Source organism: Galeopterus variegatus, unplaced genomic scaffold (genome assembly GCF_000696425.1).
Source record: "Galeopterus variegatus unplaced genomic scaffold, G_variegatus-3.0.2 Scaffold4359, whole genome shotgun sequence".
NCBI classification, from domain to species: domain Eukaryota; kingdom Metazoa; phylum Chordata; class Mammalia; order Dermoptera; family Cynocephalidae; genus Galeopterus; species Galeopterus variegatus.
This window is the reverse complement of record NW_007730470.1, coordinates 26,876-43,834: the sequence shown is the minus strand read 5'-3', so window position 1 is coordinate 43,834 and position 16,959 is coordinate 26,876. Positions and strand designations below refer to the sequence as shown.

Genomic DNA, 16,959 nt, shown 5'->3' with positions numbered 1-16,959 from the left:
AGTGAGAGACTTTCTCAGGCCAAAACATTTTAGTTTGATTCAACAAGGCCCAGGTGCAATAACTGCCAGCCCTTAGGGTACGGCATTATCCCTTGTTCCCCTAACTCTTGCCTACTTTTCTATAAATGGTTCCTTTGAGTAACTTCAGATTATGAAGTTTGAACATTCCATCTGATTTTAGCTGGGATCCTGACTGACCCAATTTGCCATTGCAAACCTCCACTTTGTCACCTGATTCTGCCTCTGTATCTACTTGCCAGATTCTTCCTCTCTCAGATCGAAATCAAGTACAAAACTGGCTCTACTTATTTTTTCTAGCCAAATCATTCAAGTCATTAGCCAACCTAAGGATTATTTGCCCTTGAGTAGTGTGTCTACCTGACCTGGAGGAACAAATTATTTGGTTCAAAACATTGCCATGTACGCAAAGGGGGTGTGAGGAGAACCAGTTTCCAGTAAGCACGTATGAGAGGTAGCATCCTTTAACCAGGTTTTCATCCCTTTTCTCTATCTTAGTGAATGGCACCACCTTCCAATCCATAAACCATTCACACCAACCCCTTTCTCTCACCCTCCATAGCTATTTCATTCATTTATAAATATTTATCAAGCTTCTTCCAGGTAATGTTCTAGGCATTCAAGACCAATAGATTATACTTTCTAATTGTCACATCCTTCTGCTTTTGTCTCCGTTGCCAATAGTATTACAGCCTCTTAGTTGGCCTCTCTGCCTCCACTAAGGCCTAATTGATAAAATTGTTATGAGGATTACATGAGATAATATGTGTAAAATGCTTACCAAAGTCCCTAGTTCAATAATGCTTCCTATTTTTACTGCTTTTAAATTTAGTGACCTTAATTTTACTGAACTACTGCTGTTAAAGGTCTGACTTTTTTTTTCTTTTTGCAATGGAAAACAAATCTAGAGAATAGGTATAGGGTTATCTTTTGAAAGGAAGAATGATTCTCTAGGCCTTCGGAAGTTAGGAAACATAAAGTAATTCTCCTTTTACAAACTTGATGATCACATTGTTCAAATGAGCCTTTAAAGGATGAATCCTGTTTTTCCTGTTTAAAGTATGCTAATATATCTTCAGATGATTGAACCCATTCCTCCTCCCCCTTCCCCTGGTGTCTCAGGAAATTGAAGTACTGTGAGAACTTCAAGGTCCTCTGATATAACCAGTGCAATTTTGGTTCAGGCTGGCAAAATCCCAGTGTGCAAAGAGCTGTACTGGATGCTAGAGAAGTTACAAAGAATGCATTAGATATAATCTTTCAAAGACCTACAGTCCAAGGAGAAGATAAAACTGAACCCAGAGATTTTTTTAACTTCCAACAAAATAACCACTTTTAAGAAGAGCAGTTTTTTAAGATATACTGAACCATCCTTACTTCCAAGTTCAGAGCCTTGCGCCCTGTTTATCATAATAATAGCTTTTAATGCTAAATAATTCCTATTGTCTGTAACCTAAAAGGCAGGGTCAGTGCTAATGTATACCTGATAGGCTTTGTACCCTTCCCCCATAATTTTCATCAGAACCCCCCTTTCCATAAATACAGTTGACATATTCAGTCTTACCTAAAGTGAGAATAAAAGCACCTTTAATATGGGCTGACCGGTTAGCTCAGTGGGTCAGAGCACAGCCTTATAACATACCAGCCAGCAACAAAGGGGGAAAAAAGTATAGAAAATGTTGCTCTTTTTTTTACTGACCTGTATGGTACAAATATGTAAAAAAAAAAAAAAAAAAAAAAAAAAAAACTTTANGGGCTGACCGGTTAGCTCAGTGGGTCAGAGCACAGCCTTATAACATACCAGCCAGCAACAAAGGGGGAAAAAAGTATAGAAAATGTTGCTCTTTTTTTTACTGACCTGTATGGTACAAATATGAAAAAAAAAAAAAAAAAAAAAAAAAAAATACTGTACTTGATGTGCAAACATAGTTTCAAGTCAAACCTAGGCTTACTTCCAACCAAATTGCTGTTCCTAAACCCCTAAGTAGAAATTATGTAGCTCTCTTAGATAGTTCTAATAGACCAGTTTTACAGAAGTAGGAACTAAAGCTCTCAAAAGTTTGTGTATTGGCGAAGAACTCTAACCCTGTAATAGCAGAGCTAGGATTGATACTCAAATCTGTCTGCCTTTCCTGCCACACTAGTCTTTCTTCTTTTACAATGGTTTGGAGTAACAGAAATAATAGTAATATTTAATCTTTAAAAAAAATAATATTAAGTATGCTGAAGGAAGCGTAACCTTTTCTCTTTTCTAGTTTTCAAAAAACAGGGATTTTCAAACAATAGAGTGTAGGAGAGGTCAGTAACCTTTCTGAATATTTCCTACTATCCAGTCATATTTAGTATTAGTATAATCTTGTGAATACTGTTACAAAGTAAATGTGATCTTTAAATTCAAGTTAATATGAACTTCAATGGCAGACATAAGAAAAAATGAACTTTGTAGAAAAATTAGGGAAAAGTTTTTATCAACTTCTTAATACCTATCATGGCTTGTTTTAATCAATTAATAAATATTCACTGAGTGCTTACTATGGTCCAGTTACTGGGCTACATCCTGGAGATACACTAGTGAAGCAGTCATTTCAGGAATTACGCAAAGCAGCAAAATGCATAGTGCAGTGGCTTTCACACCTCATTACAGTACGTATTATTGAAGCAAAGTTCCACAAAGCAGTGCTTGTCTTACTATATGAATATATCCTTAAGTGATCTATTCAGTTTCATTTTACTTTTTTTAAAAAGCACTAAATTTCTTGACCTAGGTAGAGATTATAACCTACAGTTAAAAAATAATAATAATAATAATGTCAGGGCTGGCTGACTGCTTGTGGATGCTGGCCACCCTCAGCTCCTCCAGGCTGGCGCCCCTGCTGGCCTACACTGGGCTGCATGGCCTGAGGCAGGGCGTAGGGCAAGGCGGTGTGCATTTACCTGGTGGGCCTTGCTCTGTGGATGTTCCTGTCTGGCTGCTTGTACCACATGGCCATGTGCTACTGCCAGTCCTTGTGGACGTGGGGCTTCAGGATCATGTCCCTCTGGCTGGGCGCCATGGCTGCCTGCTCCATAGGAGAACAGCCTTTAAACATTTTTTGAACTAATGAAACAATCAAAATGAAGCAGATTTTCCAAAACTCACTTTCTTGGGATAAGTTTCATAAATTCAATGTGGACATCTTGTTCTTAAGATAAACAATGTATGTGGTTAAAACTGCTGATTTATTAATATATAACATGTTGTTTCTGGTTTGATTGGGGTTTTTTGTTTAGTTTTGTTTTTTTGTGTGGGAGAGGGAGCGGTCGGGTTTTGTTTTGTTTTTTTGTGTGGGAGAGGGAGCGGTCGGCCAGTATGGGGATCCAAATCCTTGACCTTTTGTTTAGTTTTGTTTTTTTGTGTGGGAGAGGGAGCGGTCGGCCAGTATGGGGATCCAAATCCTTGACCTTGGTGTTACTAGCACCATGCTCTAACCAAATGAGCTAACTGGGCAGACCTATTGGTTCTGGATAAGCCATTTAGGTATTGCTAATAGGTGAAGCATGCAGTTTCTGCTTCCAGGTTGCACACACACACTTTTGGTTCCCATGTTGTAATCAGTAAATGATGGTGATTCTTGTGTTCCATGAGAAAAGGGACAGCTGTGCTTGGAACTTCCCCCTCCCTCTTGAAACTCTCTTATAGAAAAGCCTTTACTTGCAGTAGACTTTGGAGCACTTTCCAACTCTGTTGGCTTGTGGTTCCTGGGTCAGTCCTCAAGCTTGGCTTTCAATAAACCTTTATAAAATTATTTCTGCCTCCACAGCCTTGATTTCAGACTACAAAATATTCAATTGTATAGAACTAATTACATTCACAATGCAGTATGACTGCTACCTCTATCTATTTCCAAAACTTTTTCCTCATCCTAAACATGGAACTCTGTACCTGTTAAGCAATAATTTCTCATTATTCCTCCACCCTACCCCCCACCCCACATTTCTGGTAACCTCTAATCTGCTTCTATTTTTTAAAATTTTTTCTTAACTGACCCGTAATAATTGTATATACTTATGGAGTACAATGTGATATTCGAGTACATTTCTATAGTATACAATGATTGTATCAGAGTATGCAGCATATCCATACCTCAAACATTTGTCACCTCTTTGTGTTGGGAATGTTCAACATCCTCTCAATTAGCTACTCGAAGTTATATAGTAATTTGCTGTTGACTGTATTCTCCCTGTATTGCTATAGCACTTTAGATCTTATTCTTCCTATCTCTATAATTTTGTATTCATTGGCTACCCTCTCACCATCCCCTTCTCCTCCCTCTACTTACTAGTCTCTAGTAAAGACTATTGTACTCTTTCTGAGATCAATTTTTTTAGCTTCCACAGGTGAGTGAGAACACCACGCTCTAACCAACTGAGCTAACTAGCCAGTCCCTAATTTCCATTTTCATACTAATTTTTAACTAAAATCAGTTTTGTTTTGATATTTCTACAAGTAATATATTACTTATGATTAGTATTTATTCTTTAGCTAATAAATTGTCACATTCAGATAGTACAAGATTGCCTTTTTTTGAGTTTTTTCTACAGATTTTTTTTTTTTATGTTCTATGATGTTGTGGAGCAGTTGGGAAGGAGAGGGAGAGCAGACAGGGGAAGGAAATGGGATGGAAGAAGGAAGAAGGAGAGGCAGGATTGAGGCCCGTGACACGCCCCTCATTCCCACTGGGGAGAGCAGGGGGCTTCCAGGAGTGATTGGTCATTGCCGGGCTGGGTACAGATATCAGGGGGGTGTGGCAAAAGCCCTCACCCCACACCAGCCTAGCTCAGAAACTGGGGCCCTTCCTGTCGTGGCTCGGTGGTCATCACTGGGCTGGTTGTGGGGGTTGGGGGTACATGGCTGAGGCCCACTCCATACATCTCTCTTCCTCTTCCCCTGAGCCCCAGCAGCCCCAGCTTGGCTGTCATTGCTTTTTTATAGTTGTAAATTGGTTGACTTGTGGGAGAGAGTGACTCTGAGGACCATCTATTCCACCATCCTGACCGGAAGCCAAGATTGCCCTCTTCTCAGAATCCTTTATCAGTCTCAATTCTTTCAGTTCCTTAGAGGTACAAATAACATTCTCAAAGTTAAAACATTCTGCTTTGCAAATATATGTATCTTTTTTCCTAAGGTTTTTCTTAATATACAGTACTATACAACCAATTCTACAACTTTAAAAAAAAAGAAATTTTTTTAAAGATACATTGGTTTGTCCCGGTTTTAGGGAGGCTTTCAAAAAGTAACACATCAGTTTATTTCTCTTTTGTTATTTTTTCTGATATGGCTGAGTTTCACCTGCTGTAGAAGACAGGCAACTAAGAAATAGGGCAGATGAGCAATATTGTGGAAAGGTTTTGCCAATTTTTTACAGGAAAAATATTTATCAGAATACCAGACAGTATGCAGAAATAAACACTTGATGATGGGCTGCATCTATGACGAGCAAACTATATTTTCCTGTTTGGCACAAGGTTTCAAGAACCATAGAAATAAATATTTAGGGATTTTGACCTAATAATCCCAGTTGTAGAAATTTATCATTGCAGCAGATTGAATTATGTCCCTCCAAAACTCACTGAAGCTTAAATTGTGTACCCCAAGTTTTACGTAGTAGAAACTTAGTGCCCACAGTTACTGTTAAGAGGGTGGGAAATCCTACTATGGTAATTGAAAGGGGGAGCCTTGAAGAGGTGATTGGATTGTAGGGCCATGCAGTAGTGAATGGATTAAAAATGGTGGTCAGGGGCATGGTTCTGAGGGCTTTAAAAGAAGAGGAGAGTCTGTCTCACTTTCTCTGCTCGCTCTCAGCTTCCACCACCTTGCAATGTGTGACCCAAGTCACTGTTGCCACCACCAGATGGACATTGGATTTCCCAGCCTCAGAAACTGTAAGCAATAAATTTCATTTTTCTTTATAAATTACCCAGTTCCATGTATTTTGTTATAAGCAACACAAATGGACTACTACAATCATAAACCATTAATCTCAAGGAAAAGAACAAAAATGACTGCATTTTTTTTTACATTTATTTGAAATAATACATGGTATGGCAACATTTTTAAACAACAAAGATCATTAATTGAATAGTTTAATTTGTCCCTTCTATTCTCACTCTCCAGAAGCAGTAAAAGTTCCTTATACTCTCTTTCAAAATTTTTTGTACATATATTTATATATCCTTCATTTTTTGCATTCTGTACATTATATTCTGTAGCTTTATTTCAATCAATAATTCTTTCCGTATCATATGATTCTTTCCATATCAGTGCAAGGAAATTATAGTATATGAGACTATTAATTAAAAGCTGACAAATTCTAGATCCTGCTAAGTGGTTTTGAATCTAAGTTCTGCCCTGTTTGGAAGGTGAATTCATACTCACATCCAATGGAAGTACCAAAATACATTCTAAGAATAGTTTGTTCTATTTGTGCCATTGTTCTTCGTCATTATTGCTCACCAAATATACCATTTCTGATAGAGAGAGTATGCAGATCATGTTATGGTTCCTCTGCAGCAGATGGATCACTTAGAAACTGGCAAATGCATACTGCTTATGGGTCATTCAAAACCATACAAATTTTGTTTATTTAAAAATAATCATGGCTACAGTTAACAACAAAGTACTGTGTATCTCTGAGTAGCTAGTCAAGAGGATGTTGAATGTTCCTAACACAAAGAAGTGACAAATGTTGGAGATGATGATATACTAGGCACCCTGATATGATCACTGCACACAGTATGAATGTACTTAAAATATATTGTATTTCAAAAATGTATACAATTACATTAATTCTGTTATGAGCCTCCCATCCCCATGACCTAATTTAATCCTAATTACCTCACAAAGGCCATACTTCCAAATAACATTACATTGGGAATTAGGGCTTTAACATGAATTTGGGGGGACATAAATATTTAGTCAATTGCACCTATCTTATACTGAGAGTGGTTTGTTAGTCTCCTATTATTAGTGTGTTTCTAGCTACTTCTTGCATTTCCTGTAGTTTCTGTTGTATATCAGAGGTTGGTTTGCTAGTTGATGCATATATATCTGTCATTTCTTTAAAAAAAGACATCTGGAGGTCTGCAGCAAAGGTTTAATACCTCTTAAATCACAGTAATGGGTTCATTGGTATCTGTTACACTGTTTTGTGAAAAAAATTAGCAGGACTTGAGCACTGCAGACATGAAGGCATATCATCATGAAATTTCAGGACACAAAGTTAGAAAAAGCTCTTAAAAAAAAGTGTTCCAAAAAACTATAACTAAAATGACATTACAGTTCTTACCAACAACTTCAAATGCTAAAAGACAGTGGAGTAATACTTTTAAAATTCTGAGAGAGATGGTTTCAATCTAGAGGTCAATATTCTGCCGAACTATCAATTAAAAGTGGAAAAAAATAAATAATTTTCAGATATGCAAACTTCAAAATTACTTCTCATAACTCCTTTCTTGGAATGCTACTAGAGAATGTGCTGCTCCCAAACTAGGGAGAAAACCAAAAGAAAGGAAGTGAGAGGAGCCAGAAAACACGATTCAACACAAGAGAAGGATGTAAGTACACTTAGTACTAGAGGAAAGACAGTTGGGAGAGAATTGGCAGAGAGATGTCATCAGGGGAAAAAAGGGAAGTGGTACATGATATGAGAGTCTAGAAAAATCATTGTCTACTTGGCCCATCTTTTTACAACACTTAGGAAAAAGTGAAGTCTTAAGTGTGTAGGAAACTAAGCAATTTACAAGAAAACAAAATTATTCAATAAAGTAATTGTACTAGAATATGCTTAACTCAGTAGTGACCAATATTTACTTAGACACAGTAATATGTATATTTGAGCCAAAAACTGTAACACAATTTCATTCTTAAGGGTGAAGGAAAATGTAGTTTGTGGTGTACAATACAATAACAATATTGATGTTTATAATTGATGTCAAGTATTGCTGAGAACTATGTTGGATTCTGTGTATTAGCTAGTAATACTATTTACTTTAATTATGTGCATATATTACCTTGTTTTATTTTGCAAAATTATTATTATTTTTATTTTATTTTTTTTCCCTTTTTTTTTGTCTTTTTTCTTGTCCGGCAACGGACCGCAACCCTCAGTGTCGTGCCCGCACCGGACCGGGACCGGCAACGGGATCACAACCCTCGGTGCTGTGCCCGCCCCTCGCTCAGCCAGTGAGCGGGAACCGGTCTGTATGTGGGATCCGAACCCTCAGCGGGAGCGCCGCCGCGCTTCCCAAGCGGCGCACTGTAGCAGTGCGCCACCGGGCCAGCCCTGCAAAATTATTTTTAAAGAAGATATTGTAGTCACTGAGAAGAGACATTAAAATCCTACCCTAGGGCCAGCCCGGTGCTCCCGCCGAGGGTTCGGATCCCATGTGGAGACCAGTTCCCGCTCACTGGCTGAGCGCGGTGCGGGCGCAACACCGAGGGTTGCGATCCCGTTACCGGTCAATAAAAAAGACAAAAAGGGGAAAAAAGAAAAAAAAGAAAAATCCTACCCTAAATCTCTGGCAGTGAGTTTGGAAAGGAGCAGTAGATTATTGAAGTATTTGGGAAAAAAAATTAGCAGGACTTGAGAACTGAATGAATACAGAGGAAGAGGAAAAGTGAAGGGCCAAAGATGTTCCTTCCAGGGCTGGTCTGTTAGCTCAGTTGGTTAGAGAGTGGTGCTGGTAACACCAAGCTATAGGATTTAATCCCTTTACTGATCAGCTGCCAAAAAAAAAAAAAAAAAAAAAAAAGGAAAAGATTGGGAGAAGCTGGGAAACTCTGGGGTGGTAGCATGGAAAATGAGTTTAATTTTTGGATATTTTTAGTTTCCAGATACCGCTATGTTGAATTTAGAGGTTATTAAGTTATTGGTGGAAATTAAGTCAACAAAATTAAGCTGAGAAGATAAAGCATAGTCTTGTGGTGTGCATCTGTTCTAAAAGTTGTATTTAATGAGTGTTGAAGAACATGAAATTAGTTAGGGATAGGAAGTGTTAGGAGTGACATGAATTCTAACAAAAGTTAGGATGAAGCACATATGTTGAGATGCTTAAAACACACAGGAGTACTCTGACCAGTGGTAGAACTGAGAAGAGTTAGTATTGCCATCAATTTAAAAGAAATATTTAAAAAATGATTTAGGTAGGGTGGTGAAAAAGTTTTGGAAATACCGGCGAAGGTTGCATAACATTGTGAATGTAATTAACAACACTGAATTGTACACTAAAAGTGGTTAAATGGCAAATATAGTTATATTTTACCAAAATGGTCTGGTCATTTTGCTGTGAGTTGACACCTGCCAGGTCTTTAGGTTTTCATATCAGAAAGTAGGCAGTCACGTATGTCCCTTCTGGAACCGAATTCCAGAGAACAGGAGGAAAAGATTGACCAAATGCACATTTCTTTTTAAAGGTACTTTTTTTTTTTTCTTTGTGGTTATAACACCTTTTATTAACTCTCTAAAAATAGTAAGGTACCATCTAGGAGATGCTCTCAGCTGGTCAAAAGAACTCACAGAAAGCTTAAGGGCTTGGTCCCACAGAAGACTGATATACCCAAAGTAATTAAATCAAGAGAGAGAGGCAGGACTGAAAATAATTGTGGGTGTGTGGCATTCGGCACATGGAGTTACATGGAAACAATACATAGAAAACCCATAAAGTGTTTGAGGTAGGTGCATGGGTAACACTGATTATCTCAGGTTAAGGGGATTAAGACCATTCAAGAGGTAAAAAGACATCTACCCCTGTGTCTTTCTTCAGGGAGGAATCAGGCTAAGAAAGGTGTTCAACTGCTCAAAAGTAACATTCTCCAATGTTCTTAGAAGTGGCCCAAAATGCTGACAGACAAGGAAGGGCTTTCAGAGAGCAGAGCCAAGAGCTGTGAAGGACAATGGACTAGAGAATCAACCTCACGGAGTAGAATGTGGGCCTAATCAAGGAATATTCCTTATGCCAGAGTATTTGCCCAATATTTGCCATGAAGGACTATAGAATTGCCATGAATTAATAGTCTCTGAATCCCCATTCTCCCCTTTTCTGAACAGGAGTGTGAACTGCAGTTATCCTGTCCCTGTTTCATCAGGTATGCTATGTGGGAGGGAGAGTTGGGCTACATGGTAGATGACTTATTTTTTAGATCACAGGTTGATCAATCAAGAGGAGCCACATCCAGACCTGATACAGAGGATCTTGAGGCCATGCTTTGATGAGACTTTTGGGGGTCTTGGGGATAAGTGTTTTCCATGTGGGGGGACATGAATAAATGTGGCCAAGAGAATGGACTATAGTAGATTGAATTATTGATGCTGATTCTTCACCCCTTCCTGTATCTACACTCTTTGACTTCAGGATTCACCCCCTCCCCAGTTTTGCAGCTCACCACAGGGATCAGTTACAGGGGCAAGTGCAGAGGGGGCTCTGGCCTTTCCTCTAAAGGTACTTTTAAAAACCAAGAACTGCAACATGAGAATCCTGACTGTATTTCTAGAGGACAAGGACCATAATGGTTATCACACTCACAAACCCAGACTTGCACCCTCAGAGCCAGGCACTAAATAGACAGATTTACATGCATTGCATTTAAGTCCATTAATTTGGTCATCATTTCATTCACCTAAAAAATATTTACTGAGGACTTCCAGTTAAGGTGGCAGAATAGATGGTATCCAATGTCACCCTCTCCCACAATCAACCAATTTACAACTATTAAAAAGCAACGACAGCCAAGCTGGGGCTGCTAGAGCTCAGGTGAAGAGGAAGAGAGACCTACAGAGTACATGAAGGCAGGAGAAGCCACAAGGAGAGAAAGAAAGGACTGCTCCTATCATTTCAGATCCTGGCCACTTCAAGTCTGGCCCTGGTGAGCGCACAGAGCAAGAACTTGCAAAAGCCACAGCTGTGTCCTTCCTATGACGTTGCTTGGAAGCTGCAGGGGAGAAAAAGGCCTTGGTGGCACTCAGGACAGCAGGACCACTAACAGGGTTCCCGTGGACCCACATAGGAGTGAGGAGCCACAACTGAATAAAGGAGCCACTCAGAGGCTGGTGAGTCATTGCAAGGTTCTGATGCATGGCCCGTCCCATGGGAAGTATTTAGAGTGTGGACGGTGGGGGAGACGGGCCACCGGGGGAACACTGGGCACAGGTTGGACAGCTGATCTGCCCTCCAGTCAGCACAGGCCCATTCAGTGGAGATTGGTCAGGAATACAGAACTGCAGGGGGGAGCAGTTTGCTGAAAAGACTAGGCCCAGACCAGAGTCTACAGAACCCAGGTGCAACAGATCTCACGATACCAGAAGTACCTATAAAGTCAACCATTAAAACCTGAGCTGCACAAAAAGCCTTCCCCAGGGAATCAGCAGCAAAGCAGCAATTTAGCTCAACCACAGGGCTCAAGTGCTGGTCCCCACAGGAAGTTCCCCCATTTTAGAAGTAAGCAAAGAACAACAAATTTGTTCAGGAGCAGAATTTAAGTGGTGGGAACAGTGAATAATCCAACACAGAACTGAAAGAAAAAACAAAATACCCACAGACCAGAGACAAAGTTTGATATTCACTAGTAAAGGTCTCACATCACCAAAGAACACATATAAAATCTAGAAGGACTGGAAGCCCCCTGGGCCCCTAAGCCAGGGAGGGCATTGGGCCAGGGGTCTCAGCCATGACCCCAGACACTCACCACAAGTCCAGTGATGACCATCAAGCCACTGCAGGAAATGCCCCAAGCCCCCAAATTGGGACAGCGAGGGGCCTTGGCCATGCTCCCCCAACATCCGCAAGTAGCCCAGCAATGACCACCGAGCCACTGCTGGAAAAAGCCTGGGCTCCTGAGCCAGGGCAGTGGAGGACCGAGGGCTTCAGCCACAATCCCCTGACATCTGTAATCAGCCCAGTGATGACTACTAAACCACCACTGGAAGCCCCCTGGTCTCCCAAGGCAGGGCGGTGCGGGGCCAAGGGCTTCAGCCACACCCTCCTGACATCTGCATTCAGTCCAGCAACAGCCAAGCCACCACTGGAAGCCCCCTGGTCTCCTCTGAAGGAATGAGGGGGGTTTCATGGGTTTCAACAACATCCCCCCTCCTTTCTCCTCCCACCCTATTTCCTTCCCCCTTCCCTTTCCCCCTCCCACCGAACTCCTCTGCAACAATATCTTAGAATGTAAAAACAGATGAAGCTGGGGATCAACCCCTCCTCCCACATCCAGGCAAAGAGCATGCCAAAAACACGACTTCCATCTGGGTGGTCCACCACTATCACCATAATAGCCACAGCTGCTGCAAAAGTGGCTAGACACAACAACCACTATGCAGATGCCCTGCCAGTCACTCAAGTGCATTGACACAAGCAGAGCCACCAGCGGAGATCAAAGAAAAGAGGATGTTTCTCTCCACAAAGCCCATTCCAGTGATAGAAGAAGCATCTGCTCTATGATATAGTGGAGGACCTGAATACACCTCTCTCAGCACTGGACAGATCATCTAGGCAACAAATCAACAGAGTAACCATTACTCTTTCAGAAGGAGAGAAGAAATCTAGGGTTATCAGAGGTAGGGGGGAGGGGGAGGGGATGGGGAAAGATTGGATCAGGGGCATAAAGAACAAGTATGATTTGTAATATATATGCTAACAATATTGACTTGATTGACATACGTCAATGTTGAACCCCCAAAATATGTATAATCAATTGATTCAGTTTAAAAACTGTAAGCAATAAATTTTGTTTTATTAAAAAAAAAATGCTTGTTTGCCTTAGATCACACACATTTTGGGGAAAATTTGGTTCTTGTTATAAAGATACTGATACTGTTCTGCTAGAGCCTGCCTTGCTTATTTCTGCCTTACCTTGTTTAGGGTATAATAACTAAGGGGGAACACATATCATGAGTTCAAATTTGGGTACATTAATCAAATGTGACATGTATTTTTGTATTTACAATAATGCCTCTTGAAAAAACACTTAACTTTTTAAACAGACTTTTATTGTGACATATAAAATATTTAGAAATAATTTTTCAAATTTCAGTTACTGTTACCAATTCAATAAACATGAGAGAAAGCACCACATTAAAAAAATACATTCATAAGAAACAATCTACAATGCATATACTAAAATGATTTAATAGTAATTACAATATTAGCAAATCATGACGTACAGAAATGTTTTCTTTTTTTTTTTTTCCTTTTTGTCTTTTTTCATGTCCGGCAACGGATCGCAACCCTCAGTGTCGCGCCCGGACCGGACCGGGACCGGCAACAGGATCGCAAACCTCGGTGCTGCGCCTGCACCTCGCTCAGCCAGTGAGCAGGAACCGGTCTGTATGTGGGATCCGAATCCTCGGCGGGAGCGCCACCGCGCTCCCAAGCGGCGCACTGTAGCAGTGCGCCACCAGGCCGGCCCCAGAAATGTTTTCTAATGACAGATCTAAATCACAGATCTCAAAATTAGATGTCTGCAGGGCTGAGTAGGAAATATATAGTAGTCTGATATAAGAGAGTCCAGTGGACTGTGGCAAACTGGCGAATGCACACCCAATCAAAAGACTTTTCAAATTCAAATTTTTTGAAACATATGCACCAAATAAAACGACTGGGGGCCAAACTGGCCTTGATGGATTACCAGTTTGCAACTCTGGTTTAAATGAATTTCTAGCATTTTATATATCTATCCACTGTTTTTTGGGGTGGGGAGAGTGGAGGCAGCTGGCCAGACAGGGATTGAACCCTGGACCCTGGTGTTATCAGCACCACGCTTTAGCCCACAGAGCTAACCCGCCAGCCCCTTAGCATTTTATGTATCTAATCCTCAAAATGACAAATGGCAGACAGCATTTCTGAGAGAAAAACAAAATGTGTATATATGCATATTCATGTTTGTATGTATCTACATATATACACACATATATGAGAATATTTTGGCCACTATTTTAGGGGGAGTGAAAAAAAAACGAAGAAAAGGTATTTTGCCCTTTGACTTAATTAGCTGAGGTAGTTTTGTGGATATATTCTTAAAACATCTGGTTAAGTGATGAAATTTTTAAAATACTTTCACATTTTATTTAGGAAAAATTAGTTATGCCTAAGAGTTAATTAAAACAATCAAAATTTCATTCTTTTAAAGATAGAAATTCATATAACATAGTACATTACTGCTTAATAAGAAATGTTTACATGAAATAATAAATGTATTGGTTTTACTAAAGCCATTGTTCAGAAAGCATTCAATCATATCACCTCACTATATACATAAGAAAATTGTACTAATTCAGCTGACAGTAAGTTTTACTTTATCTTTAAACAGTATTTTGTGGAAGAACTTTAGATTTTGTATTTTCAGTTAAAACTAAATGTTCTAGTCTGAACGTGTAAAATAGCTGTACTATGTTGGTTTGTTATGCCAAAGTAGTTTTAAAGAAGCTACTATTTTGTCTGCCGTCAATGACTTCACATTAATAATTTTAAAATAGCTCTTAAAAATTAAGATGATGGGGCTGGCCGGTTAGCTCAGTTGGTTAGAGCGTGGTATTATAAAAACAAAGTCAAGGGTTTATTTATTTATTTATTTTCCTTTTTCCCTTTTATCGTGTCCGGCAACGGATTGCAACCCTCAGTGTCGCGCCCGTACCGGACCGGGACTGGCAACGGGATCGCAACCCTCGGTGTTGCACCCGCACCTCGCTCAGCCAGTGAGCGGCCGGTCCGTATGTGGGATCTGAACCCTTGGCGGGTGCGCCACCGCACTCTCAAGCGGCACACTGTAGCAGTGCGCCACCGGGCCGGCCCAAAGTCAAGGGTTTAGATCCCCTTACCGGCCAGCAGCTCCCCCCACCCCCCAAAAAAAGTTAAGATGATAGAGGCATAGGCATTAGAGTGACAAATAAAATCTGTAAAGCAGCTGCAAAGGCACATAATTCAAATATCCTAACTAGACTAAGAATACATATTTTAAAATAACTAATAAACACAGATTTCAAACAAATAAAATTCAAATACACTTGATCCAAACCTTCACTTAATACCCCAAAATATTTTCTAGTTTTTTCTCTAATATTTTAGCTCTGTAACAGAAATTTAACATAAAAAGAAAGCACCAAATCTAGCCATATAATCCATTTAAAAAAGTTAGTAGTTATCAAATAAAACTTTAAGTCTTTTCTGTAAAATAGTTTATATAGGATAAGTCAATTTCATGTATGGCTATTAAATTCTGAAATTAAAAAGCCGAAGCTGTTGAGTACTTAGACTAAAGTCAGGGGCTGGCCAGTTACTTACTTGGTTAGAACGTGGTGCTGTTAAAACGAAGGTCAAGGGTTCTGGATCCCCCTACCGGCCAGCCATCAAAATTGAAAAAAAAAATTTAAAGTAAAGTCAGAATTTAGCAAAACAAAGAGCAGGCATAGAAGAAAATCTTACACATGGAATCCATCAATGAATGCAGTAGGTCTTCTGTTATTTCCATTTTTTGTGCAATGAAACTTTTTAGGTAGGGGAAATACATTTGGCATTTTTTTCTAACCTTATCATTGGTATAGTTTTACAGTTTAGGCATCTTATCTGCTTTTCAACATGTTTTAATTATTAAAAACACTTACCTACAAAGCAATCAGGATTTTTTTAGATTTCAAAGTTAACATTGATTTTACACATCATGAGTGTTTATTTCCATGGCAGAAAATTAACTAAAGTTTATAAACGTATAAATTTATAAGATTATAAACTCACCACACATCCAACAAAGAAATAAATGTTTCTCAAATTAAGTCAATGGCAGAAATATCATATAAGGCTATCAGTACAGGCTGATANACCAAGCCAAGGGTTGCGATCCCCTTACCGGTCACAAAAAAAAAAAAAAAGAAAAAAAGCCTTGGTTTCTTACATTAACCTCACTAGGTATTTCAATATTTCAATTGGAAAGTAATAGACAAATTATTCTTGCCCTTTATAAGATTTTTTTTAAAGCTTATTTTGTTTTTTTCCTATTGCACAATAATACATTTTTATTGCAGAATATTCAGAAAGTCCAAAAATACAGAAAGGGAAAGAAGTCAAATCTATCACTCTAAGACACCGACAGTTAATCTTTTTAAATATTTCCTCCAGGCTTTTTTTTAAATGTATGTCTGTACTTTCATCCAGTTAAACAATAACTATGAGATCACATTAATTTTGTATCCTACTTGTTTAAGCATTTCCCCACATCCTAACAAAGATATTAAGATTATCTTTAAAACTGATAGTCTCATAATAGATTATGATTTCTGATATACTGGGAAGACGGCTTTCCAACACACTTTTATTTCTTTGGCTGAAGAATCTGTTCCTTATAAATTACAACAAACCATGAGAAAGGAAACAAATTAAAGCTGGACATTTGTATGATGATGTAAACAGAGATTTTGTTTTTAGAGCAGGTGTGAGAGCAACAGTTTACTACAGGAGAGAGGGAGAAGGCCCTGAGATATTTGCCTCCTAGAGTTAGTTCTGGGTATTTGCTCTGGTAGAATGAATCTGAATTTGTTTCACTTCCTGATGCCTAAGGTTGCAATCTGGGTTTGTGTATATGGTATGAGGAGGGTTAGGAAAGGTACACATATGCCTTTTCGATCGTTTGAATAGTCTCTGATTCACCCATATTATCAGCTCTGAATAACTTAACACAAACTACTGGAACACATAAAGGAGTGGCTTGTTTTACTTTTACATTTGGTGCGTGCAAAGACCGAATTTGTGGGGTACAGTGTGTTGTTTCAATACATACATATGCTGTACATTGATTCATTTAGGATAGCATAGCCTTGTACTCGTTAGTCCACCACTTCCCCTCCCCCTCCCGACCTCTAGTAACCATTATTCTACTCTCTACTTCTGAGAAACACTTTTTTTTTTTTTTTTCTTTTT

At 39.3% G+C, this 16,959-nt stretch overlaps 1 protein-coding gene across 2 annotated transcripts in view; it reads right to left on the bottom strand.

Annotated features, from left to right (window-relative positions):
* Positions 1 to 5,092: 5,092 nt before the first annotated feature.
* LOC103602924 (chromosome unknown open reading frame, human C4orf29) overlaps positions 5,093 to 16,959 on the bottom strand; it is a 31,410-nt gene continuing 19,543 nt past the window's right edge. The window contains exon 7 of one of the 2 annotated variants that reach the window (XM_008587371.1): positions 5,093 to 5,111. In XM_008587371.1, coding sequence (XP_008585593.1) covers positions 5,105 to 5,111 — 7 coding nt within the window. In that variant the 3' untranslated portion in view covers positions 5,093 to 5,104. Of the gene's footprint in view, positions 5,112 to 15,149; positions 15,382 to 16,959 lie in introns of those variants that run through there. The other variant, XM_008587370.1, reaches the window with a different exon arrangement.